General features: G+C 43.0%; 1 protein-coding gene across 3 annotated transcripts; it reads right to left on the minus strand.

The window, feature by feature from the left end:
- Positions 1 to 2520: 2520 nt before the first annotated feature.
- hars (histidyl-tRNA synthetase) lies at positions 2521 to 18541 on the minus strand. Of its 3 annotated transcripts, none has more exons than XM_061787835.1 (14): positions 18359 to 18512; positions 17513 to 17678; positions 17114 to 17203; positions 16330 to 16449; positions 16155 to 16250; positions 14434 to 14559; positions 13819 to 13926; positions 13632 to 13730; positions 12258 to 12351; positions 11066 to 11193; positions 10692 to 10964; positions 10442 to 10558; positions 3450 to 3596; positions 2521 to 2867 (listed from the first exon to the last, which is right to left on the minus strand). In XM_061787835.1, the coding sequence occupies exons 4-14, from the start codon at positions 16420 to 16422 to the stop codon at positions 2817 to 2819; spliced, it is 1332 nt and encodes a 443-aa protein (XP_061643819.1). In that variant the 5' UTR covers positions 16423 to 16449; positions 17114 to 17203; positions 17513 to 17678; positions 18359 to 18512; the 3' UTR covers positions 2521 to 2816. The 3 variants fall into 3 exon arrangements, with proteins under 3 accessions (XP_061643819.1, XP_061643817.1, XP_061643818.1); XM_061787833.1 differs by having other exon boundaries at positions 17340 to 17678; XM_061787834.1 differs by lacking the exon at positions 17513 to 17678 and having other exon boundaries at positions 18359 to 18541.
- Between the last annotated feature and the right edge of the window lie 7448 nt (positions 18542 to 25989).

Below are 25989 nucleotides of genomic sequence, written 5' to 3' on the forward strand. Positions count from 1 at the left end.
TAAAGGGGACTAATATCGGGGATTCCGGTGAACATGGTGGTGGAGGGCATTCAAGACAATATAGCGAAAACAAATGTATATGATGTCAAACGGAAATAGGAATGGTATCAAATGCGACAGTCTATCAGTAATGATAAACTTTGAGGAAGATAAGCTCCCAGAAAAAAAAAATATATAGGCCATACGTGTTATATTGTGAAATGTTATATACCAGCGCTGCTTAGATGCTTTAAGTGCCAAAGGTTTGACACTATCTGCCTTTGTTTCCTGAAGACCTTGTGATGAAATCTCTCACCCATCCTTGCTCTTTGTCCTCAGCCTGCCATCTTTGCCTTTGCTCCCTGCAAACCTGCGCTCGCCTCCTGCTGGCCACTGACAACCAGGACTATAACCTGCCAGACTGCTCCCCCATGGAACCCTGCCAACACTGGATCTAGCTCTCGGAGTCCCTTTTTGTTTGCTTCCGACCAAGTGGCCCGCCAATAAACTTTCACTCACGAACTGCCCTCTCTCTCGTCTCTGCATCTGGGTCCAGTGAGTGCTGACGGTTTACTATAGAATGGACTATTAAATACTTTTTCACTGAAGTCCGGTCAAAGGCTGTATGTCTAATTTGTTAAGAAACCATTGCGGTTTTTGAGGAATATAACATCAGCCGTCACTTTTCTCCCAAGCATGCTGATTATGCTAACAGGCAATCAACGCTGGAACTGATGACTACAGTTCTGAGGTTAAAATCAAGCTTGCAGGCTCAGCAAAACACCTTTGTCTGACAAACTGCCATCCAAGATTCAGTCATACAAGACCCTGAAACAGCGCCACGGGAGCTGCAGACGGAACTGATTGATCTCCAATGTGATGCTGTCTTAAAACAGAAGTTCAACTCTCGCTCTCAAGTTTTACACTTCATTAAGCGCAGACAAATTTCCAAAAATCTAGAAGATGGCACAGAGGATGCTGCTGCTGGTGTTTGGCTCTGCTCTGAGAATTGCCACAACAAAACTGACACCAGACTTTGATGCACTGGCAAAAAAAGGTGATCAACCAAACAACACTGAAAATCGGAACTTCTGGATTTGTTCCAGTACTAACAAAGACCAAATTTCCCCTCAGTGTCAAGCCAAACATTGCTAAAATAAGGGACTAATACGGCTTTTGTCAATAAATTGTACCGTTTCTTGATCATCCCGGTAATTAAATGCATTTATTCCGGTGACATATTTGATACCAAGGAAGAACAACGGAGCAGGATTGACAGGGAGTAGTTATTAAAAAATAAAAAAATAAAAAAGTGTGTTTGGGGATAATCTCAGTAACAGCAGAGGGAAGCAGGGTGAGCAGCGGCTCATTTGCATGACACAGGTTATCCCCAAAACAGGCCGATTTCAGCGACGCTCTAAAGAGAGGGTGAAAAGTGTCTTCAACGGATTTCTTAATTACTGGAGTAGTTTGATGAAAGCTTATCAATTCTTAGTGATCCTTCAGTTGCAAGTTTTTTTTTTTCATTTCATATTTATTATTATAGATTGTTTTTTGAGATCGAGTTTGTAAACAGCAAGATTCGTACATCATAGAGGAAACACCATGCTCCCGATTTGCTAAGATCACAAATAGCAGAAGAGTGTTCGCTAGCCGATGAGCTGATGCAGTCTTCTGAAAGACATTTTTAATATCACATAATGTTTGCAGTAATATAACACAGTGATGTGCAATAATCCCCCATTTGATTGCATTTAAACAAGATGATATTTATAACGTCTGATAATCTGATTGCGTAAAAACTCACGTTTGGTGGGATCAACGGTTTTAGCCACGAGAGTTTACGATGCCTACTTCCACTCTTATGAGGCAACATAATCGTAGTCAGGCAGCTCTATGCTGGGCAATTTGGAATTCATTCGGTTGACTTCTTAATGCAGACGATGATAGACGGGCACAGACCGACCGAGACTGGTGCTCCAACGCCTGCCCTTCTGCCCTTTTGAGAAAAGCACCCTTTGTGCTGGAGCCCTTTTTTCATTCATTTGTCAATATTTTTAAAAATAAAAATGACCCTCTGTCAACAATTGTGTTTCGATAGAGGCATCCGCTTACATGATATAGTTTTAATACTATTTGTGACCCTCCAGCACAAAACCGATCAGAAGTGGCACGGCCGTGTTTTGAGCTATGTACATTTTCTGAGAAGGCATTACAAATGCTTTGCAATCATGTACAGATCATAACATTTGTTGCAGTCCCTTTAAATCGCCAGCGTTTCAGCTTTAGCCTAGCAACAATGTTTCGCTAACATCGCTGGGACTGTATTATGGCCTTTTGATCATAATAATGACATGCGTTGGAATGAAATCCGCAGCTGCAGAGAACCCCAAGCGTGTTTTTTCTTGTTTGGTGCACAGCAGCAGCCAATTACTGTTGATTTCTCATCCTTGGACTCCCCCCCCTCACTCCATTCCTACGAAGCGTGTAGGTCACATTATCGCGCCCGGTTGTAAACCAACATCTCTGGTCATTAGGACGTCACCTTAAATCGTTTATTCAGCATGTCACAAATGTTAAGTCACATCAGCATTGTTTTAAACACTTAACAATTTCAACATCTCCATTAAGAGTACCTTATAGACTCCAACAACAGATTTCCAAGAGATCCAAGAGTTGTGAAGCGGTAAATAATAGATGGACATTGATTATGATCCATGATGCATTCATCAAAAACATGAGGGCAGGGCAACAAAATAATAAAAAAAAACATAAAAAAGACCAGTAAAGGTGCAGGCAACCCATGATGCATTTGTGGCTGAATTAGGCCTCAGGTCTCAGGTCCTCCTCCTGATCTCGTCGACAAGATCGGCTCTTGAAATATCAACCTGTGAGAAACGAGCAAAAAGAGCTCATGGGCTTTAGACAGCAAAAAGCTTTGGTACAATCAAAATTCAAAATGCATGGCTGCGGACCACATTTTATCACATCAAGAATTGTCCAAATCTTGATGATACTGTAATGTAGACTATACAGTACACTTGTTCAAAAACTGTTTGCTGTGGTGTGCAACTGTATTGCATCATATTGAGATCTTTCTAAAATTTTAACCCTCTTGTGGAAATAAGTTAGAAACTGTTTTGTTTTAGATAAATCCCTTCAAAACTTTTTCCACCACTAGACCTATAACCGGTATAACTCAGAAGAAAAATAAACATAATATGGTCTTATAACTGGGGATGTGGCTGGGTTCAGTAATTTACCGATCACATTCAAACTCATTTCAATTGAGAGTTTAGCACACACCCGCCACCATTTAAATGGCCACATTATTGACAGTCTATTTTTACTACCCCTCTCTAAAAGATTTTATTTTTTTCCCCATTTCGTTGTACAGGTTAGAGGTCACATCAATTGTGAAAAACTGTTTTGAAATATCTGAATACTTTCAGGTCGCACCGCACAGTTACCTCCTCTCTCGTGGCCACAACACGGAGCTTGACAACACCATCTCGTAGCTCCTGTTCACCAAGTATGGCCACAAGGGGGATCCCTGAATCCTCGCAGTGCTGCAGCTGACTGAGTAATTTGGGGTTCTTCTTGTACATCACTTCTGCCTTCAGACGTGAACAGAAATAACAACATAGGCCCTATTAGTAGGGGTGTAACAGCGCATGTATTCATATTAAAGTGTTTCGGTATGGAACATTCGATACTATGAGAGGCATACCAAATGGTGCAAGTTCTGGACGTGTAACTGCCTCACGATCTACTCACATGCTACTCCATGCACAAGTTGCAGATGCCATGAGTAGCAACAAGCTTTTGGCAGTACAGTAGGACCGGGCTGGAACACTAATAGCGAAAATCTGCAAATAATTGACGCCCAGTATAATTGCATTGAAAAATTTGAACTTTTAACTCCCCAAAGAATGCTTGAACAAGTGGGGTTATACAGTGCCGTGTAAAAGTATTGCCCCCCTTCGCAAATTCTTGCATTTTGTTGAACAAATGTAAACAGACAAATCTAACCCAAGTGAACTTTTTTTTTTTACATGGTGATTTAATGCATTAAGGACAAAAACTATCCAAAGTTACCTGGTTCTGTGTGAAAAGGTTATTACCCCCTTGTTAAATCATTAATTATTTGTGGCTAATCACAATTTTTGACGGATCACAACCAACCCTGCTTACCTCCAGACAATTCAATGTTCAACCAAGAAATCACACAAACAGAATCTGTCCCGACAAAATCATGTGGGACAAAAGATCTAAAAAAGCTGAAGATGACACGATCCAAAGCAATTCCAGAACAGTTGAGAAATAAAGTAATTGACATCTATAAGATAATTGACTCCTTCTTACAGATAGGACACACACAATTATCCACAGCTTCGCATACACGCGCATCACAGACAGGCCAGTACGCCGTTGTGTCCGGCAGGTGGCCTCCCCCAGCCTCACGTGCTGTGTCCTGCCCGTCAGGAAGCTGGAAATCCACTGGCAGATGGCAGGTGAGACGCTGAGCTGGAGAAGCTTGGATGAAAGGAGTTCAGGGATGGATGATGAACACTGAGCTGAAGTCCAGAACAGGATCCTCGCGTAGGACTGTCGAGGTGGTCGAGGATGAAGTGCAGTCCCATGTTGACCATAAGTGCGGGGGTGCGGACTCACCCCTCATTATTCTCAGGGACTTTAACAAAGCTAAACTCAACCACGAATTCCCTAAATACAAGCAGCACATCGACTGTCCTAACAGGGAAAATACAATTTTGGACATTTTGAACATACAGGCAAGAACCTAAATGCACGAAGCTTACAGTGAAAAGTGGACCAATGAGGCAAAGATAGAACTTCAAAGCCGTCTTGACTGCACAGACTGGAGTGTCTTTGAAAATTCAGCTGGCAGCCTGGATGAATATACGGACAACCGTCACATCCTATATCAGTTACTGTGAAGAAGTGCGTGTGCCAACAAAGTCATTTTGCACTTTCAACAACAACAAGCCGTGGTTCACTGCCAAACTTAAGCAGCTTCACCAAGCTAAGGAGGACGCATATCAAAGCGGGGACAGGGCCCTGTACAATCGCACGAGAAACCAGTTAACTAAAGAAATTAACATTGTAAAGAGAAACTATGCAGCAAAGTTGGAAAAACAGTTTAGCGCAAACGACTCTAAATCAGTCTGGCATGCATTCCAATCACTGACCAATTACAAGCGACGATCCCCCCAAACTGAGAACAATAGCACACTAGCCGACGACTTGAACACCTTCTACTGCAGATTTGAAAAGGACACTTTCACACCCCACACCCAACCGCACCACCGAACACCATCACACCTCTGACTTCTGCGTTGAGCATCCATGAACAGGATGTGAGACCCATTTTCAAGCAACAAAGGATTAACAAAGCGGCAAGCCCAGACCTTGTGTCCCCATCCTGCCTCAAAGTCTGCGCGGACCAGCTCGCACAGATCCTCATTAGATCTCTGGAACTGTGCGAAGTACCATCCTGTTTCAAACACTCCATCATCATCCCAGTCCCCAAGAAACCTGCAATCACGGGTCTGAATTAGTACAGGCCTGTCGCCTTGACATCTGTGTTCATGAAGTCCTTTGAAAGCCTCGTGCTGAACCCCGTGCAGTTTGCCTACTGAGTAAACAGGTCTGCGGATGAAGCAGTCAACTGCACTTCATCCTAGAACACCTCGACAGTGCATGGACCTATGCAAGGATCCTGTTCGTGGACTTCAGCTCTGCGTTCAACACCATCATCCGTCTCGCCTGCTGTCTGCCAGTGGATTTCTTCCTGACGGGCAGGACACAGCAAGTGAGGCTGGGGGAGGCCACCTCATCCACACGCAGCATCAGCACAGGGGCACCCTAACGTTGTGTCCTCTCTACGCTGCTATTCTCTCTCTACACAAACGACTGCACCTCAACGCACCCGGCTGTCAAACTTCTGAAGTTTGCAGATGACACCACTGTCATCGGCCTCATCAAGGACGGTGACGAGTCTGCATATCGACAGGAAGTGGAGGGGCTGGAGCTGTGGTGCGGCCGACACAACCTGGAGCTGAACACGCTCAGGACTGTTGAGATCATCGTGGACTTCAGGAGGCATCCTTCCCCACAGCTTCCCCTCACGCGGTCCAGCTGCCTTGTGTCAACCGTTGAGACCTTCAAGTTCCTGGGAATTACAGTCTCTCAGGACCTGAAGTGGGCAATCAACTCCATCCTCAAAAAGGCCCTGCAAAGGATCTACTTCCTGCGGCTTCTGAGGAAGCACGGCCTGCCACAGGAGCTGTTGAGGCAGTTCTACACAGAGGTCATCGAATCAGTCGTGTGTTCATCCATCACAGTCTGGTTTGGTGCTGCGACAAAAAAGGACAAACTCCGACTGCAACGGACAATCAAAACTGCTGAAAAGATCGTTGGTAAACCCTTACCCACCCTTGAGGACTTGCACGCTGCCAGAACTAAGACAAGAGTGTGCAAAATCTTCTTGGACCCTCCACATCCTGGTCACCAGCCCTTCCAGCTCCTTCCCTCAGGTAGACGCTACCGAACAATGCAAACTAGAACTAGCAGACATTCCAACAGCTTCTTCCCTCTTGCCATCAACTTCTTAAACAGCTAACTTACAATTCCATTGCAACATGCTGCCAATTTGTCGAGTTTGTTGTCACATTTCTGTGGGGCCAATTATACATTACCTGTGCATTCACTGTAGTTGTGTCGCCACGCTGCACTATTTCCATATCTGTTGTTGACCAATACTGGCCACTCATGCCAGAGTATCAACTGCACCACTTGCACACTGACTGAGGAGTATCTGCAACATTTGCACAATCGACATGATCCCAGATTATCACACTACTAGTCACTTTAAACTGCATACATTCCTTGAAGTCTCGGCACCCTTTGCACAATGGTCATTGCACCGGACTATTGCTATGTTAGTCATTCAAACTGCTCTTATTGTTAGAGGACTCTGCATCTTTTTGCACAATTGTCCAAAAAAATTTAATTAAATAAAATTACCCCAGCATTACCAGATAACTCGCAACATTTTATTGCTCAGTGACTGTTTTTCTCAATGTCTTTGTGTCTCAAAAGTATTCTCTGTCAATTGACTCTTTGTTGTCGTACTAGAGTGGCTCCAACTACCGGAGACAAATTCCTTGTGTGTTTTTTGGACATACTTGGCAAAAATAAAGATGATTCCGATTTTCTGGTCTGATGAGACCAAGATGGAACTTTTTGGCCTTAATTCTAAGCAGTATGTGTGGAGAAAACCAGGCCCTGCTCATCACCTGTCCAATACAGTCCCAACAGTGAAGCATGGTGGTGGGGCAGAATCATCCTGTGGGGGTGTTTTTCAGCCGCAGGTACAGGACAATTGGTTGCAATCAAAGGAAAGATGAATGCACCCAAGTACAGGAATATCCTGGACAAAAACCTTCACCTGAGTGCTCAGGACGTCAGACTGGGCCGAAGGTTCACCTTCCAACAAGACTATGACACTAAGCACACAGCTAAAATAAACGAAGGGGTAGTTTCAGAACAACTCTGACTGTTCTTGAATGGCCCAGCCAGAGCCCTGACTTAAACCCAATTGAGCATCTCTGGAGAGACCCGAAAATGGCTGTCCACCAACGTTCACCGTGCAACCTGACAGAACTGGAGAGGATCTGCAAGGAGGAATGGCAGAGGATCCCCAAATCCAGGTGTAAAAACTTCCACCATTCCCATAAAGACTCATGGCTGTATTATCTCAAAAGGGTGCTTCTACTAAATACTGAGCAAAGGGTCTGAATACTTATGGCTGTGTTATATTCCAGTTTTTCTTTTTTAATAAATGTGCAAACATTTCAACAATTCAGTTTTTTCTGTCAATATGGGGTGCTGTGTGTAGATTAATGAACACATTAAATAATTTTAGCAAATGGCTGCAATATAACAGTGAAAAATTTAAGGGGGTCTGAATCTTTTCGTACCCACTGTATGTTTCAGTGACACGGCACAAGCTTTTACACAGTATGCAGTATTCCTACATATTCTGTGCCCGTCGCTCGAGTCGCGTTATAACACGCCGCACAGAAAGTCTTTGCCGTCTCTGCTGGCTTGTCATATAGGCAAAAGTACAGACGACAGTACTGTACTGTACTGTACAGTACCTGTCGATAACCCACTATGACCAGACAGGCTTCTTTAATGGTAGAAGTTCCACAAATGTCAGACCTCTGTTAAATTTAATAAGCATGTCACAGCGTAATAATCTAAATGCAATCATCATGTTACTTGACGCAGACAAAGCTTTCGATAAAGTTAACTGGGGTTTCCTGTTTGCAGGACTTCACAAATTTGGCTTTGGAGACTCATTTATACATTGGATCACATTATACAACTCGCCGAAAGCGACAGTCACCACAAATCGGACTACATCACAAAGTTTTTCTTCACAAAGAGGAACCAGACAAGGATGTCCACGCTCACCAATGCTATTTGCAATATTCATGGAACCTCTTGGTACCGCTATACGTCAGAATGCTAATACTAAAAGGTATCTGCTCGCTAGAACACAAAATCAATCTGTATGCTGATGATATTCTTCTTTATTTAGAGCAATGATTCCTAACCAGTGTGCCGGGGCACATTACTGTGCCATGTTTGTGCTGCGGGAAATTATCAAATTTTTAATTGGTCAGAAAACTATTTTATACAAAAACTAACGGATCTTTGCTTATCTGTCCATGCCAGCGATGTAGTGACAGACACAACAAATAAATACTTTTCTATTAGCTCGCAGAAAGTACATAATTGACAGGTGTATCCATTTTTTGTAGCGTTTTAATTTCAGACGTGCAAACGGCAAAGGCATGAAAAAGGTGACCAAAAAAAAAATATTTGAGGGTGAGGCAGAGAATTTTTTTTTATTTTAACATAAATTAAGCAATCTGGACGACTCCAAAGAGGCTAAAAGGCTAAAAAAAAAATTAATTCTTCACGCAGATGTAGCGTATATGGCTTAAATAAAAACTAATTTAGGGGGAAAGAATAAGCCGGAAGCGACGCCTGCGTTACTTCCGGTTTCGCGTAATTTTAAATTTCAGCGTTATAAATCAAGCTATTTCGTCTCGTAAAGGGGAACCACCTCGCTTTTTAGATGGATACAATTTAGGAGAAAGTGACGACAAACCTTTTATCAGTCCCGTAATCTGAAGGTTTCTAGATGAATTCGATAAGAGTTGTCGATAACCAGAGGTCTTTTGTCAAACCCAAGCACACACAAATGATACAGGTAGTGAATTACCATAATTTCTCGTGTATAATGCGCACCCATGTATAAAGCCCACCCCCAAAGTTGACCTCAAAATTATGGAAAACCCTTCAACCTATGTATAATGCATTTTTGCTACACATCTCAGTTGCTGAGAGATAATTTTATTTTTGTTTAAAATATTTATAATGGCTGATCTGGTGTGTCAAATTTCTACTTTTTTTAATCCAGTGGGAACAAATAATTTCCTATTACCACCTAAAATTCTTTTGAATTAATAAAAACATTTGAAGTTTCATGTTTTCGGTTTGCTAGTTCCATGTTTTGTCATTTATCACTACACTGCTTTTGATGAGTTTTAGGTTTTTGCAATGTATCCCTTTCAGTACTGCTATCAGATGCAGGTATTGTATCAAACTCATAATTCAAAATAACATGTCTACGTAAGAAACATTATTGATGTTGAACATGTATATATAACACATTTACTTTTATTTAACACATTATTGGCAGCAGACAGCACAGTAAAATAGAGCATGTCTGCTTCACAGTTGAGAGGTTCTGGGTTTAAATCTTGGCTACTCCCTCTTTTATGGCATTTGGATGTTCTCCCTGTGCGTGTGTGGGTTTACCCCGAGTGCAAAGGCTTCCTCCCACATTCTAAAAACATGCATGCTAGGCTAATTCAAGATTAAATTGAGTGTGAAAGGTTGTTTGTTTATATGTGCCCTGCAACTGACAGGCGACCAGTCTAGGGAGTACCCCGCCACTAGCCCAAAGTCAACTGGGAAAGGCTTTATTAAGAGGAATCAGCAATTTTTTCATGTTTCGTTTTAACATGACATTAAATCTGCTCCTGGTCACACAAAAGATTTTCATTTTCCCATCTGTACGGATGTCAACTGAACCATGGCCTCAAAACAATGGTAGACATCGACGTGTGCTTTTTGGCATACCGTCACACCCCGAATGATTATCGATCGTATCAGTTCCTGTATAGTCTGTTATTTGAGTCTCTCGACTCAGATAGTGACAAGGCTCCGGGTAGTTACATGTGTCTGTTTCGCTATAGATATACTGTATAAAACAATAGGTGTATTGTTTAAAGATGTATCAACAGCTCAACTCAACAATTCTTGCAGATGAAATACAGTAGAAAAGCCAGAAAATCCCAACCTTGATTCCAGCATTCCAAAGTTCAGTGACAAGTTTGAGCCTCTCCTCCATCAAGTTCTTCTGCGCAGATGCCACCATCACCTGCACCTCAGTTGTGCGTATCTTCAACGCTAAAGCCTAAAGAAAACCACTCCTAAGAAACTGACGGTATACCTAACTTATACTTGAAGCCAACAAAAATAAATTACATGAAAATGCATTTGGAAAAAAACAAAAAAAATGATAGCTCTGAAACTGACCTCATACATACCTCAGCTTTTTGCTCCATGAAAGAGAAGATTCTCTCAATGCCGATGCTGACGCCCACACATGGCACTTTCTTACCATTGGGGTCAAACATGCCAACCAATCCATCATAGCGTCCCCCTCCAGCAACACTGCCCACACTAACACATTCATCAGTAGGGGCACTATTTTGAACTTGAGTGGAGGAGGACTCTGCACCTGCCTGACACAGCTCTGCTTCATATATGACTCCTGTGTAATAGTCCAGACCCCGTGCAAGACTGAGGTCAAACACCACCTGGAAATGACAAGATATCAACATTAGAGCAGCGACAAAGATAAATAAAAAGAAGATGCACAACTGTGCGTACATAAACCAGAGTGACTGGTATTTTGTACCTTGTCTGTAACCTGAAAAAGTTGCAAGTAGCTGAAGAGCAGTTTTATGTCTGATAGACCTGCACAAGCTTGCTTACTCTGAGACATTTTCTGGTCCTGAAGGAGGCGCTCTGCCAAGTCCATCCCACCTATAAAAATAAGCAAAAACAGCTACCTCATAAAGGTGAAAGAACTTAAATTGTAACATGTACGTTTTGTTCTTTGCATTTCAAACATCCCACAGAAACAGTGGGCAGCAACTATGTAGCGCGCAGGGATCAAATGCTGAATTTGTGTCAGCACCTTGGCTGGGAGAGTTTGCATGTTCTCCCAGTGCTTGCGCTGGCTTTTCGCCTGAGAGTCCAGCAAAAACGCAAGTTAGGTTAATTCGTTTAGCATTTGCAAGCGTGTCAACACATCCTCCACAAACACCAGAGGCCTGCTCGCCCATTGGGCGAGATAAGCAAATGCTAACGGTGTCATGGCCTGTGAAAATGAATTATTACTGTTAACTAGCTACAATCTCCCCTAACATTACGAATTATTACTCTTAACTCTTAATTTCAGGTCAAAATGTTTCAACTTTAAGGAAAGGAAAATGAAATGAATATAAACAATTCATGAAATAAATGAGAGGATCCATGAGAAATATTTTTAGCATTCCTGCCTGCAGCATTCAAGCGACAAATCCAGCTACGGATGATTACAACTCAGACGGAAACAAACGCGCAAAGAGGCTTTGTAAAGTTTGCAAGGTTGTTGAAATGAAATACAGTATATTTTGTAGGACTGAGTCATCCTCAGTTCCACACGATGCTCAACAGTCAGGCTTTGTTTTGAGATCAAGAGATTTGTTTATTTTGCACATCTGCCTCACAGTTCTGGGGAGCGGGGTTCAAATCCGGCCTTGCCTGTATGGAGTTTTGCATGTTCTCCCCGTGCCTGCATGGGTTTTCCCCGGGTACTCCGGTTTCCTCCCACATCCCCAAAACATGCATGGTATGTTAATTGCAGACTCGAAATTGCCTTAAGGTGTGAATGTGAGTGCGAATGGTTGTTTGTTTATATGTGCCCTGCGTTTGGCTGGCGACCAGTTCAAGGTGTACCCCGCCTCTCGCCCAAAGGTTGCTGGGATAGGCTCCAGCACGCCCCCGCGACCCTCGTGAGGAGAAGCAGTACGGAAAATGGATGAAATGGCACCACTAAGTCTTACCCTGCATACTGACATATTCCCCAATCTGGTCAGCAGCCTCCTCTGACAAGCCTTTCTCATTCACCATCTCTCTCTTCACATCCTCCCATGGCATCTGATAGAGTAAACAAGCAAAGGAAGGGGGGGGGGGGTGAGTAAGAGTTTTAAAGTTTTATTTTACGTTTAAGGTTTAAAGATTTGTAAAAATATTCCAGTTGGTACAGTGTCAAGAAATAGTTTGTGGACGTTTTGGAATTTCACGGTTTTCTGAATAAATTTGTAAGTCAAGGGTTACTGACAAAAAACTGTCTAAAATACTAACACTGCATTTAAAAGAAAATGGACAAAAAACCCCCAAAACATCAACAAGCTAGTGGAAAAAGTATGTGAGCTCTTAATTTAATGACTTCAAAAAAAAAAAAAAAAAAAAGAAGTTTTATCACATAGTCTTAGTTTCGCAGTCTCATTAAGATACATTTGGAGGCGTTGACGACAGCTACTTGGACTGATAAAAAAAAAAAAAACCTCAAATGTTTGGAGTTTTGGTTAAATGTTTTGTGGACTGATTGCTCAATGACTCTCCGTAGTGTACTTTGATGTATTTATGTCTCAAAAGTATCTCTTGTCAAAAGGGCTGTCTATTGTCGTACTGGAGCGGCTCCAACTACCACAGATAAATTCCTTGGCAAATAAAGATGATTCTGATGGTTCACATACTTTTTCCACAAGCACTATGAGTTTTTTGTGCTTGTTCTCAATAGAGGAAGATCTAATTTGTAAATAACCGTGACTTAGGTGAAGATCAGATCTCATTTTATGACAATTTTGTTAATTACACATCCTCATTCATCCAGGTCATTTTATTCTCAGGACACTGAATGAATCGCAACTGGACTGTTCTGGTTGTCTGAGCAGACGTTTCGGCTCTCATCCGAGCAGGCGTCCCATGAAGTTGATGCAACAAGGCTTAGTTAGGACTCACTAGCCTGGATTTGGTGTGGAAGAACTCAACTGTGTATGCCCAAAGTTAGAGGCACATCCCAAACCATGTATGGTGTCATTCTTTTGGAATGCAAAAAAGGAGTCGTTAGGTTGCCTGGTCTACAGGCCATGTCTGTTCACAAGGGGCGTTAGGGAGAAACTCCCTCATTAATATTCCAGTTGGAAAGTTTTAGTGAGGCTGCCTAACAGTCAAGATGGCCGTGCTATTTGTTGAAGGCAGAACGAGTTTCTATGGAATGGACGAAAAGATGGCATTGCAAAAAATAAAAGTATTTTAAAAAAGATACAGGCTTGATCCATTTGCAAATGGAACTCAGGCAGTGGCATGGTAAATGTATAATGCTCCTTTGCCAAGTCAACAGGTAGTGTATAAAAAGCAAAAAATCTGCCTACCTTGTCCAGCTTGTCGACTGTTGAACAGATGGTGCGGAACATGTCATCTGGAACGCCGCACACGGCAAACATCCCATCAAGGATGCGTCTGTCATTGACCTTGAACACAAAACAAGGATGACAGTTTCGTTCAATCGTTTTGCACATTTTCAGACGGTAATTAAATGGTCCTCTTCGGTGATGCTACCTTGACGCGGAAGTCCCCGAGGTCCAGCTCACTGAGGATTTCATGGACAATCCTCAAGCACTCAGCATCTGGAACCATGCTATCATACTGCCCGGCAATGTCAAAATCCTACAATGCAGAGAATTATTCATGAAATGCAGCAGTTATGATGTGACAACCACCCAAAAAATTCCAAGACCACTCAAGCAACCACAACAGTATACATAGGGCTGCATGGTCCGCCAGCAAATACTAAAGAACTATAAAAATTCAATACACAGCATGGCTGATGATGTCTCCAGCCGTTTCTAGAGCTAACTGTATCATGTTGTAAGCACTTATAAGTAACTAACTTATGACCAGCCTGTTTATTTTGTATAAATTTTTCAAATTTTACCACAATCCAACATTCTTGTGCTTTTATGCTTTGTCACAACTGTTTTCGAACCATTGTGCTTCTTGCACCCCAAAAAATTAAATAAATATTTTTTTTAAATAAATTAAAAAGAATTTCAATGTTAAACATTTGCGTCATCTGTCAAGTGCTAGGAAACTTCCAATTGAGCAAAACAGTACAAGGTTAAAACCAGAAAGTCAAAATTCACACTTGAACAGGACTAACTGAAAAGGACTCACACATTGGTAAAACTCTCGATAGCGTCCACGGGTCATAGCCGGGTTATCTCGGCGGTAGACCTTAGCAATATGATATCGCTTGATGTTGGTGATCTTGTTCATCGCCAGGTAGCGAGCAAATGGCACCTGAAAGTGACGCAATCAAGGCCAACATGTAGCTTTGTTGTGAAGAAAGATGTTGGCGAGTAGGGCTGCACGCTATAGCAAAAGAATATCATCACAATAATGGCACGTGCAATATGCCTATCGCAAAGACGTGTTATATATTGTACTAATACATTTAGAGAGTATTGCCTGCCCCAGTCTGAGGTCCTAAGCACTCTAGAGCAGGTTTTCATCCAGGATGGCGCTGCACACTGCTGCATTTATCTTTCCTCAATCCTGATTAGTGTCCCATTTCCTGCCGCTGAAAAACCTCCTCCCAGCATGATGCTGCCACCACCATGCTTTACTGTAGGGATGGTATTGGTCAGGTGATGAGCAGTGCCTGGTTTCCTCCAGACAATACGCCTGGTACATATATTTGCGCCAAAGAGTGCAATCTTTGCCTCATCAGACCAGAGAATTGTCTTCCTCACGGTCTGAGAGTCCTTCAGGTCCCTTCTGGAAAACTCCAGGCAGGCTGCCATGTGCCTTTTACAGAGGAAGAGCTTCGGTCTGGCCGCTCCTCAATATAGGCCTGATTGGTGGAGTGCTGCAGAGAATGTAGTTAAGCTACTTTCGTGGTAATAGTAATAAAGTAACGCTCCCCCAGGAGTTGTAAACATTGACACCTGGGCCGGCCACGAAATGTGAGCCGCAGATTGTAAACATGCAGACAATATGGCAAAGATAGGTACATCTCGGCAATTTCAATTTCGAATGCTTCTTCTCAAGTCCTCACGGTCCACTTATAGGTTTGTGAACGTACTGTGCGACCCTAAAAAGAAGCTACCGAGAGGAGACACAGCCAGGTATACCCACAAAGCTGACACAACAATCACCAGTTGACCTAAGCTGGTTAGCATGACTTAAAAGTTCAAAAAGTCAATCAGCACTCAGCAAAAAAAAAAAGTGCATGTGTGCCATTAAGAAACAATGCTAAGGGTTAAGGGCTTTTACTGTACATGTTTGAAAATAAGGTTAGACAAATGACATTTTATAGAATTAGGTTAAGTCAAGGTTCTTTATCACATTTTTTCTGCAATGAATCGAATAAAGAATCGTATCCCTCCCATACTGAATCAAATCGTAACGAATCGTTCCGCTCGTAATGAGATCGTTTATGAATCGAATCGCTACGGGTCAATCTAGATATGTATCGAATTGGCCTCATGCAAGAGATTCCCAACCCCTACCTAAAAGCAGCAGAAATTGTTTCTGTACCTACGTGGCAAACGCTGTGAACGCTGATGTATGGCATTTCTTAGTTTTTATTTTGAATACATTTGCAAACATTTCCAAAAATACTTTTTTTGACATTGGACATTGCGTGTTGTGTGGAAAAAAAAATAATAATTTTTAGGAAAAAAATGAATTTATTCCATTTTGGAATGAGGCTGTAAAATTGTGAAAAAAGTGAAGCGCTGTGAATACTTTCCGCATAGACTATACCCTGACAAAAAACTATGTACCGTATCACTGAAGCTTAATATTGAGTGATATTTAAATACGACAGAAATGTATGTCAGCCTTTGCACCCCTGGACTATGACCTAGGATAGTTGTGTATATTAAGGATACGGTGAGGTCATATCTGAGGGACAGCAGCTCTCCTCCTTGGTCTTTAAGGTCATAAATGAGCTTGGAGTCTTCTCCATACTTCCCTGTCAGGGTCTCCTACATACGAAAAAGGACAAAGTGTTACATCTCAAACACAAATAAATATATTGACATTTGTGTAAAACGGAATTTTTACTTTTAGTTCAAAAACTGGTGTGTCGATTGTTTCCGCTCCATGACGTTTGAAGCAACTGATGATGGTGTGAAAAACACTCTCTCTGATTGCCATCTGCTTTGGGTTGTAGTCTCTCGTTCCCTGAAACAAGGACAACGATTTGCCAAGTTTAATCAATTCCATCAATGTTCATGTGGATAATAATAATTGTTTCAAACTGCAGGATACACAGTGGAGTGGACCAAAACAGGACCATATATATCTATCTATCTATCTATCTATATATATATATATATATATGTTCGTGCAATAAGTTGACTGAAGCCATACTTTATTGATGATTACGATTACAGAGGAATGATCCTGCTGTGGAACTGAACAGTATGTACTATTTTTATCCTATAATATAATTTACTGCAATAACTGTCCCCAAAAATGTTTTTGACATAATTTTTAAAATATGGAAATTGAGACAAACTGTTCTGGAAATGAATTTCTCGGTCGTCAGCTCTACTTTACTAATATTTGGCATGGTAATTTCTTTCGGTGTTTCGGCTTTTGGTTTTCGACCGCCCTCGTTTTCGGTTTTGGTCAAGAATTTAGATTTCGGTGCAACACTAGTTACTGCTGCCAAAATTATGAAGTAGAACATCATATATATATTTTTTTAAACTTCATTAATTTGCTTAAAAGAATAAAACTTAACATGTTCACACCTCTTTTTCCCCCCCAGACTTCCATGAAACCCTGGGAAGGTTTTAATGATTCGTAAACGCTCAAGTCCGTTGCAGCACTGTGCACTTACCTTAGCCGTTTTGAGAACAAACTGATGTTTTCCATCATCTTCTCCCAATTGTGCCTTCAGCTTTAGAAGTTTGGCAATTTCTTTATCAACCTGTGAAGGACAAGCCAGTAATAGAATTTTGAACACATGGCATTGTCACAACCGTGCTTCACTTTACATAAGATGTGATGGCATTGCATTACAATAACAAACACACGCATGTGCACTAAATGCATACAATACATACCTGTGCCACAGTGTGTCCCATAAAAGAACATCGAGATTGGAGACAGTTTGCAAGTTGGAGGCCAACCATAGCAGAGCGAGTCCAGACAAATACGGCAAGCATGTTCATCCAGTAGCAGAGAGGACAAAAACCGTATCAAAAATAACAACCGAAGTTTAATTAGAGCGCATCACCCAGTGGTATCGTGGTCGCCAGCCCAAAAGCCATTCGAAGCGATGAATGTCGAGGAGCCAGCGGGTACAACGTATTCCGTGGATGGTCACGTGACGGTGATGTCGCCAACAGGATACCAAAGGTCAGGCAGGAAGAACAGGAGAAAAGTGGTAAGCAACCCTATCACTAGGGGTGGCGGTGTATGACGACGCATCATCATCATCATCACCCCAGTTGAGGAGAACAGAACATAAGATGTACCAAGTCAATCAAAGCATCCGTCCACATACAGACAGTCCTGCGCTAAATGTAATACAACAGCTGTACCATCGCACAGCAGCATTGGTGAGTACATTCGAGTACATTAACACTTTGTCAACAGTCCCCGAGCTTCAGTCTCTACAGCCAACTGCAGTCAAACTAAGTTGCAAAAGGGCTATTGGGTACAGATTGGAGGCTGGTTAGTTTAACCACTTTAGGTTATGGGTGTATTTTATGATGATGATGATGATCTCCGTATTTGAATGTGTGTATGCTGTATATAATGCAGCGTGATTCGGCTATTGCGTCAGCCGTCTGACTCGATTGAAGGCAACATTTGCATGCCTCCTATTTTGGAGAAGAAGAATCGATACTGCGAATATGTCTGACCTTTCGGCGCCAAGTGAGCAAAAGCCTCAAGGTAGCAAGCAATGCACAAGACGAACGAACGCCGTTTTGTTTGGCCTTCAGTCATGTACGTCAAATAAGCGACTCGCTTCCAATTTCATTTCTTCCCACGTTGTCATGAACTGACTCGGGCGACACGGCCACGCGGACCAAGTGTCCAACGAAAGACCACTTAGACGTGGCATAACATCGCTTACCTGCTCTTTGCTTGCCTTCTCAGACTTCATCTTCCGAACCACGTCACCTTGCAGTTTAATCGCTTCTTGGATCTGAGTTTTGCCTTCCATTGTTACTCAAATGTCTGAACTATACTACCGACACCGTGATGATGGACCATGGAAGACGCAACTCTCCTTCTTCTTCTTCTACTACTACTATTCTTCTTCTTCTTCTTCTACTACTAATATATCGGTGGATTACATCTCTTTCGTGCATACCGCCACCTATTGTATGGAAGCGCGCAATTTAGGCCCTTAGAACTGTGAGGCAGATGTGCTAACCAGTCGTCCCCCGGGCCGCTCTAAAAAGCTAAAAGACATTTCGAAAATGTGTGATTCTTTATCCTTTAAATTGTTTCATAAAGAAAATGAATTTAAAAATTCAAATCAATTCCTTCTTCCTTCAGGATTTTCTCAATTTCATTTTTTGCCTCCCTTTCACTCCTTGGTTGTTCTGTGGCTTTATTGCAATAAAATTGCACATGGTCTGCATTCTCGAAAACTTGCCAAACATAACCCATTGATCTTCCCTATTATCTTAGTGCGCTCTTAAGACGTACGTGCGAGCAAACCTTAATGTACTTACAACCACTTCCCTTCTACTTTGACCTCACCTGACTTAAGCCTCTTTCCCAAAATAATTTCGTAGCCGGAGATCGGATGGCCAAGGTCCCTGCTTCGGCCACCGCCCAGCTCGCACTGCACCCGACCCCTATGGCCCTTCCCACAGGTGGTGAGCCCATGGGAAGGGTGGCCCACGTTACCCTTTCGGGCTGTGCCCGCCCGGGCCCCATGGATGCAGGCCCGGCCACCGGGCGCTCGCCTTCGGGGCCCCGGTGACCTGCGTCCAGGCGAGGGATACTGATCTCCATTTGTGTTATTCATCATAGGGTTTTTTCGGAGCCATGCTTTGTCTGCCCTCATCCACGACCTGTTTGCCATGGGTGACCGTACCAGGGGCCTGAAGCCCCAGACAACTTAGCTCCTAGGATCATTGGGACACACAAACCCCTCCAGGAAGTACATCCTCTGCTGGGCCTTTTTGAGGATGAAGTTGATGTTGATCTCCCACTTCAGGTCCTGAGAGAGTGTAATTCCCAGGAAGTTGAAGGTCTCGACGGTTGACACAGGGCAGTTGGACAGTGTGAGGGGCAGCTGTGGCAAAGGATGCCTCCTGAAGCCCACGATCATCTCTACAGTCTTGAGCGTGTTCCGCTCCAGGTTGTGTCGGCCGCACCACAGCTCCGGCCGCTCCACTTCCTGTTGATATGCAGACTCGTCACCGTCTTTGATGAGGCAGATGACTGTGATGTCATCTGCAAACTTCAGGAGTTTGACAACCGGGTGCGTCGAGGTGCAGTCGTTCGTGTAGAGAGAGAAGAGCAGCGGAGAGAGGACACAACCTTGGGGCGCCCCAGTGCTGATACTGCGTGTGGATGAGGTGGCCTCCCCTAACCTCACCTGCTGTGTCCTGCCCGTCAGGAAGCTGTAAATCCACTGGCAGATGGCAGGTGAGACGCTGAGCTGGAGAAGCTTGGATGAAAGGAGTTCAGGGATGATGGTGTTGAACGTTGAGCTGAAGTCCACGAACAGGATTCTCGCCAAGGTCCCCGCGCCGTCGAGGTGTTCTTGGATTAAGTGCACTCCCATGTTGACTTCGTCATCCGCAGACCTGTTTGCTCGATAGGCAAACTGTAGGCTGTCCAGCAGCGGACCTGTGACGCTCTTGAGATGGTCAAGCACGAGGCGTTCAAAGGACTCTATAACCACAGATGTCAGGGCGACAGGGCTGTAGTCATTCAGACCTGAGATTGCAGGTTTCTTGGGGACTGGGATGATGGTGGAGTGTTTGAAACAGGGTGGTACTTCACACAGTTCCAGAGATCTATTGAAGATCTGTGTGAAGACTGGAGCGAGCTGGTTCGTGCAGACTTTGAGGCGGGATGGGAACAAAAGGTCTGGGCCTGCCACTTTGTTGATGTTTTGTCATCTGCAGATGCGTCTCACCTCCTGTTCGTGGATGGTCAACACATGAGGGGGAGTCAGAGGTGTGATGGTGGTCGGTGGTGCAGCTGGGTGAGTGTGGGGTGTGAAAGTGTCCTTTTAAAATCTGCAGTAGAAGGTGTTCAAGTCGTCGGCTCGTCCTTAATTCTTCTCAGCTTGGGGGGATGGTCGCTTGCAATTGGTTAGCGATTGTAATGCATGCCAGACAGATTTAGAGTCGTTAGCACTAAACTGTTTTTCTAACTTTACTGTATAATTTCTGTTTCTCTTTGTTTCTAGCGCAATTATACAGGGCTCTATCCCCACTTCGATTTGCATCCTCATCAGCTTGGCGAAGCTGCTTAAGTTTGGCAGTGAGCCACGACTTGTTATTGAACGTGTGAAATGACTTTGTTGGTACACACACCTCTTCACAGAAACTGATACAGGATGTAACAGTGTCCGTATATTCATCCAGGCTGCCAGTTGAATTTTCAAAGACACTCCAGTCTGTGCAGTCTAAACAGCTTTGAAGTTCTATCTTTGCTTCGTTGGTCCACTTTTTCAATGTTTTCACTGTAGGATTTGTCTGGCTTTTGCTCCCATTAGTCCAGAGCGAAGTTCATTTGCGAGTCGCATTATGAAGTTCCTCCGTGACATCATCTCATTGGTGCATTTTTGGAACAGGATCGAAGCATTTATGGCAGCCAGGTCAAGAATATTATAAAACACCGCCATTGGTGCTTTCGCTGAGTATTTCCGCGCCATTTGATCAAGCACATCTACTCCAACCTTGGTTCTGTTGTGGTATGTAACAGTCTCCGGTTTAGCCTTGCGGCCACGTGTGATTTTGTCAGCTGTGTGGACAGTGCTTAGAATGGAGACATTTTTCCTTGGTTTGCATTGATAAACTGTTAGGGTTGCACTGTCACATTTCAGCACCTCTGTAGTGTGCAGGGCCCTTTGCTCCTTTACAGATGGAGGAAGCTCTCTTCTGCTCATATTTACCGTACCAACCTAGCGGGTTTTCTTTAGTGCCTTGGCAAGTTCAAGGGAAGTAAAGAAGTTATCAGTGGTGATGTTTCTCCCCTTCCCCAGGAAAGGCTCAGCCAATTTCAACACCACACTGTCTCCCAGTCGCTGTCCTGGCCTTCGTGTCTCATCTTTTGCCAGATATGGCACAGCATTCAGTCTGTATTTAGTATCAACATCAGCAGCAAGCCAGACCTTTATACCACATTTATCAGGTTTGCTAGCTATGTACTGGATGAAGCTGCACCTTGCTTTTGTTGGGAAGAGCTGCTCATCAACAGTTATATCAGCACCTGGTTTGTAGCGAGTGATGCTGTTCTGGACAAATCTCTGCCAAACTTCAGATACTAGGGAAAAACTTGTTCTCCTGCAGACGTGTGTGTCTCGTCGCCCTTTTGGCAAAACGCAGGAATCGTAAGATTTCCTGGAATCTGTTTCGGGACATTGTCTCCGAGAACATTGCACAGCTGCAGTCAGTTGACCAAAAGCTCGCCAAGTCGAGGCCTTTTCCACCTTGTGCACCACGAATGTAGATTAGAGCAATGAAGGCCTTTAGCTCATCGACAGTCATATCCCATGAACTTTCCTCTCTGACTGTGTGCCTCAGCAACGGTGCAGGCCCTCATCTTCAATGTTGCGTTCGGCACGTGCTGTGGGGCCTGCAGCCTCTGTAAAGACATCGTGACTCTGACGCCTTCCGCTGTTTTCACCTAACTGTATTACAGTCCAGTCTGTGCCATCTTTTGCGGTTTCCTGCGTCTGTGCTGAAGGTTGTGGGACAGCTTCTTCACCCAATGGCTGGCTGAGTGCTGTTGTGGTTGGCACAGTAGCTGAAGTTTCAGGATGTTCCACTGTCACCAAACCATTATGGCATTACAGAAATATGCATTATAGCAAAAAAAAATAAAAAGCCTAATAATAATAATAAGGTGTCCTCCTGGAGGCCTCATACCTTGAAAATGATCAGATGGGATGTTAGCAAGTGTGGAATTTGATGCTTCCGCTCGTCTTTGTTTTTGCTAGCGGGCACCTCTGAAATGATTTCTGAGTCACTCTCAGAGCTCGATGATGCTTCTTCCGACAACCAAGAGACTTCACTCTCTGAACCTGCTCCTCCGTCAGATTCTTCCTCATCAAGTCTCTGAAGTGCATAATTAAAAAAAAAAAAAAACAATAGAGCAGGAGAACGAGCGGGAAAATGTAGCAAATGAAAGCGAGAGTGAAATATGACACGCCCTGTAAAAAGCATGCAGTCAATTTGACTGCAATGGTCATTTGAGGTAGTAATACTCAGATCGCCTTTGGGTTTTGACATTCTAATGATAAAACAATGTTAGAATGAAATATACACACATTTAGGAAAAGTCAGGGTCCTATTGGTACATCGTTTTTTTTCTTTTTTTTTTTTAAACCAAGTTATGACGTTGCAAAATTTGAAAGCAGTCAAAATGACTGCCTTGGTATTTCTAGTGTTTTAATGGGGTCCTTCACTCAATACATGCATTAGAGTGTGAGAAGTTTGTCGAGATATTTCAAGGTGCATCAGAGAAGGCAGACTCTCAACATTCCTGCCTGGTCAGGAGAAGAAACGCAAAGTGCCAGTGCGTTTTCTGCACAGCACAGCACAAAGCAACGCCATTGCAAATGGGTGATGAATTTGACTCTGTGGATTCGTACTTCAGGACGAATGTGTATTACAAATTTCCATCCAATTTGTCACTTCCGATCCGATGCAAATATCGCAGCCTTGAGATTTGGCCAATACCGATATCGGTCTGATCCGCTAACAGCAGTAATCATAAATACTTTACTTATTTTGCATTGTTAGAAAGTGTTAGAAAAGGCTTGCTCAAGTGATATTACTCAGAGAACAATAAACAGCAACAGTAGGTATGAGAAAAACTGACCCATTTATTGTTAACCATTGGGTTACATAAAGTAACTTTCAAAATAAGAATGTAGTACAATTGAATGAAATAAAAATTAGATTAGAAAAATCCTTAAAAATAACTTCAACAAAACCAGTAATGACAAAAATATATACTTAAATTGCAACATAACCACTGCTTAACTTAAACATAAGCATATTCTGCATTTGGATAGGTTAAATAAAAAATAAATGAGAAACTGCGGAATAGTCACATGATTTGTACACATGCATTTACACTTGACAGGTTTGACGCCATACTTGCTATATAAGATGCATCGTTATGCTTCAAAATGGGGTTGTGAGGAGATTTAGGCAGTGAGAGAGTGAATTTGTTGTGAATATGTATAGGTAATATGATAAACCAATTAAACATTTCTTTCCGGTCATCTGAGGGAAATCGTACCTACAATGTGGCCTGTGACAAAAGTGAGTTTGATACCCCTGCGTGTAAGTAAATAAAACGGTGGTAAAATCGGAGATTTTATTTTGAATCCAGTCAGATCCAAGGTTATTATACTGAACGGAAATTAACAAATTAATCTTAATTCTTTACCCTCAAGTAGTAATAATGATAATAATACATTTATTTATAAAGTGCTTTTTAAGGCTTTAAAAATAAAACAAAATAGTAAGATAAAAACAGAATTGGGAAAAAAACAAAGACAGGAATAAAACAAATGGCAGATTTACACATTGAAAGGAGTTCGGAAGAGGCGACACATCATTTTAACACATATAATATTTAGGCATTTAATAAATATATATTAAATGCATAAATATTATTCATTCATTTCGCGTACCGCTTCTTCTCACTTGGGTCGCGGGCGTGCCGGAGCCTAAACCGGTTGACTCCGGCCGAGAGGCGGGGGTACACCCTGAACTGGTCGCCAGCCAATCGCAGGGCACATAGAAAACAAACAACCATTCGCGCGCACATTCACACCTACGGGCAATTTTTGAGTCTTCAATTAACATATTTTTGGGATGTGGGAGGAAACCCACGCAGGCACGGGGCAGATGTGCTAACCAGTCGTCCACCGTGCCGCCTATAAATATATTATACGTTGAGAATCTTGGTCATCCGGGAGGGGCTCAGAGTGGAGACAGATGAGAGGAGACAGATGAGGTGGCTGGGGCATCTGATTCGGACGCCTCCCTGGCGAGTCGTTCCGGGCACGTCCCACGGAGAGGAGACCTCGGGGACGACCCATGACACGCTGGAGACGACCTCTCCCGGCTCCATCCAGTAGTGCCGCAGTCGAGCATCCTACTGGCAATTCTATAGAATAATCAAGTAATCAGATAGGCGGAACGGTGAACGACTGGTTAGAGCATTTGCCTCACAGTTCTGAGGATCGAGGTTCAATCCCCGGCCCCGCCTGTGTGGAGCTTGCATGTTCTCCCCGTGCCTGCTCACAAAGCTAGCTGCTAATGCTAACGAAAACAAGCATACGTGACTTCAAGCTGCGCGATTCCCACAATGCAATGTAGATTTTTGTTGTTGTAATAATTAATGTCCTTATGGTCACGTCAATAACCCTTGACATTTCTGTGTGAAATGCGTACCTTATGTAACGACAACATTTATTGTTGAGTTACGTTGCACTCTTTTTTAATAAAACCATTACTTTAAGTAGGGACTGAAGGAGTGACCTCCTGGTCAATTCTTCTACTGGAACATATCCAACACGCTGTTAACTGGTAAAAGAGGTCATTAACTTATGAATGAATTACTAACTCTCTGGGATTCTTCCACTTGAGGGATGTGTGTAGAGAACATGGACTTTATGATTACATCTTTGTGAAATTCCTGGAATAATAAACATTAGCATGTTGAGCTGTTGCAGTAATCATTTCTCGGTACTTTGGTAAAAGTGGCAAGTCTTCAAGTCAGTGGGCTCGAGTCTGAGTCAAGTCACGGTTCAAGTCCAAGTCGACTTGCAAGTCATCAAATTAATTAGAAGTACAAGAAGTACATTGCGCAAAATAGAAAGCAAAACTATTGTCCATTGAGTTGGGAACTTTATATTGAACAAATATATATCAAAATTACTTCTATTAGTTTGAGACATCTCCTTCACATTTGTGTGCGTAACACAAATGTGAAGGTGAAGATGACACAGTTATGTTTGACAACCTTCACATGCTTTATTGTTATACTGTTATGTTGTGACTACTCGCTCTGTGTGCGGAATACTTGTTGCAGCTGGACATAGATAACCGTTTTGTTTTCTTTCTCCGTTTGATATAACAAAGGGGATTTTAGTTTGGGCTTCAGTAAGGGGTAGCAACTCGGAAGACTTGTACCTTTTCCTCTTTTTGCAAAGACTGAAAGAATAAAAACCCACAAAGACAAGATTGTCGAGTTGGGGGGGGGGCGGCGTCTCACTCTCCTGTGGGTGGGGGGCAGCGGTGGCTGGGTGCGGGGGGCAGTGGGCGGGAACAGTGGGTCCCTGCATTGTCCTACGGGTGGCTGATTTTGGGGTTCTTTGGTGGGGCCGGTGGAACGCCCTGGGTCCCTTGTGTGGGTGGTGTCCTGTTTGGCGGGCCTTTGTCCCCTTTTCAGCTGGATTGGGTGGTGTCTTCGGCTCCTGCTGTGCTGGCACAGCAATTACAGGACATGTCTCGCATGCCTGTATCTCGGAGAATAAAATCACAACTCATG

Source organism: Phyllopteryx taeniolatus, chromosome 10 (assembly GCF_024500385.1).
Source record: "Phyllopteryx taeniolatus isolate TA_2022b chromosome 10, UOR_Ptae_1.2, whole genome shotgun sequence".
In the NCBI taxonomy this organism is placed as follows: domain Eukaryota; kingdom Metazoa; phylum Chordata; class Actinopteri; order Syngnathiformes; family Syngnathidae; genus Phyllopteryx; species Phyllopteryx taeniolatus.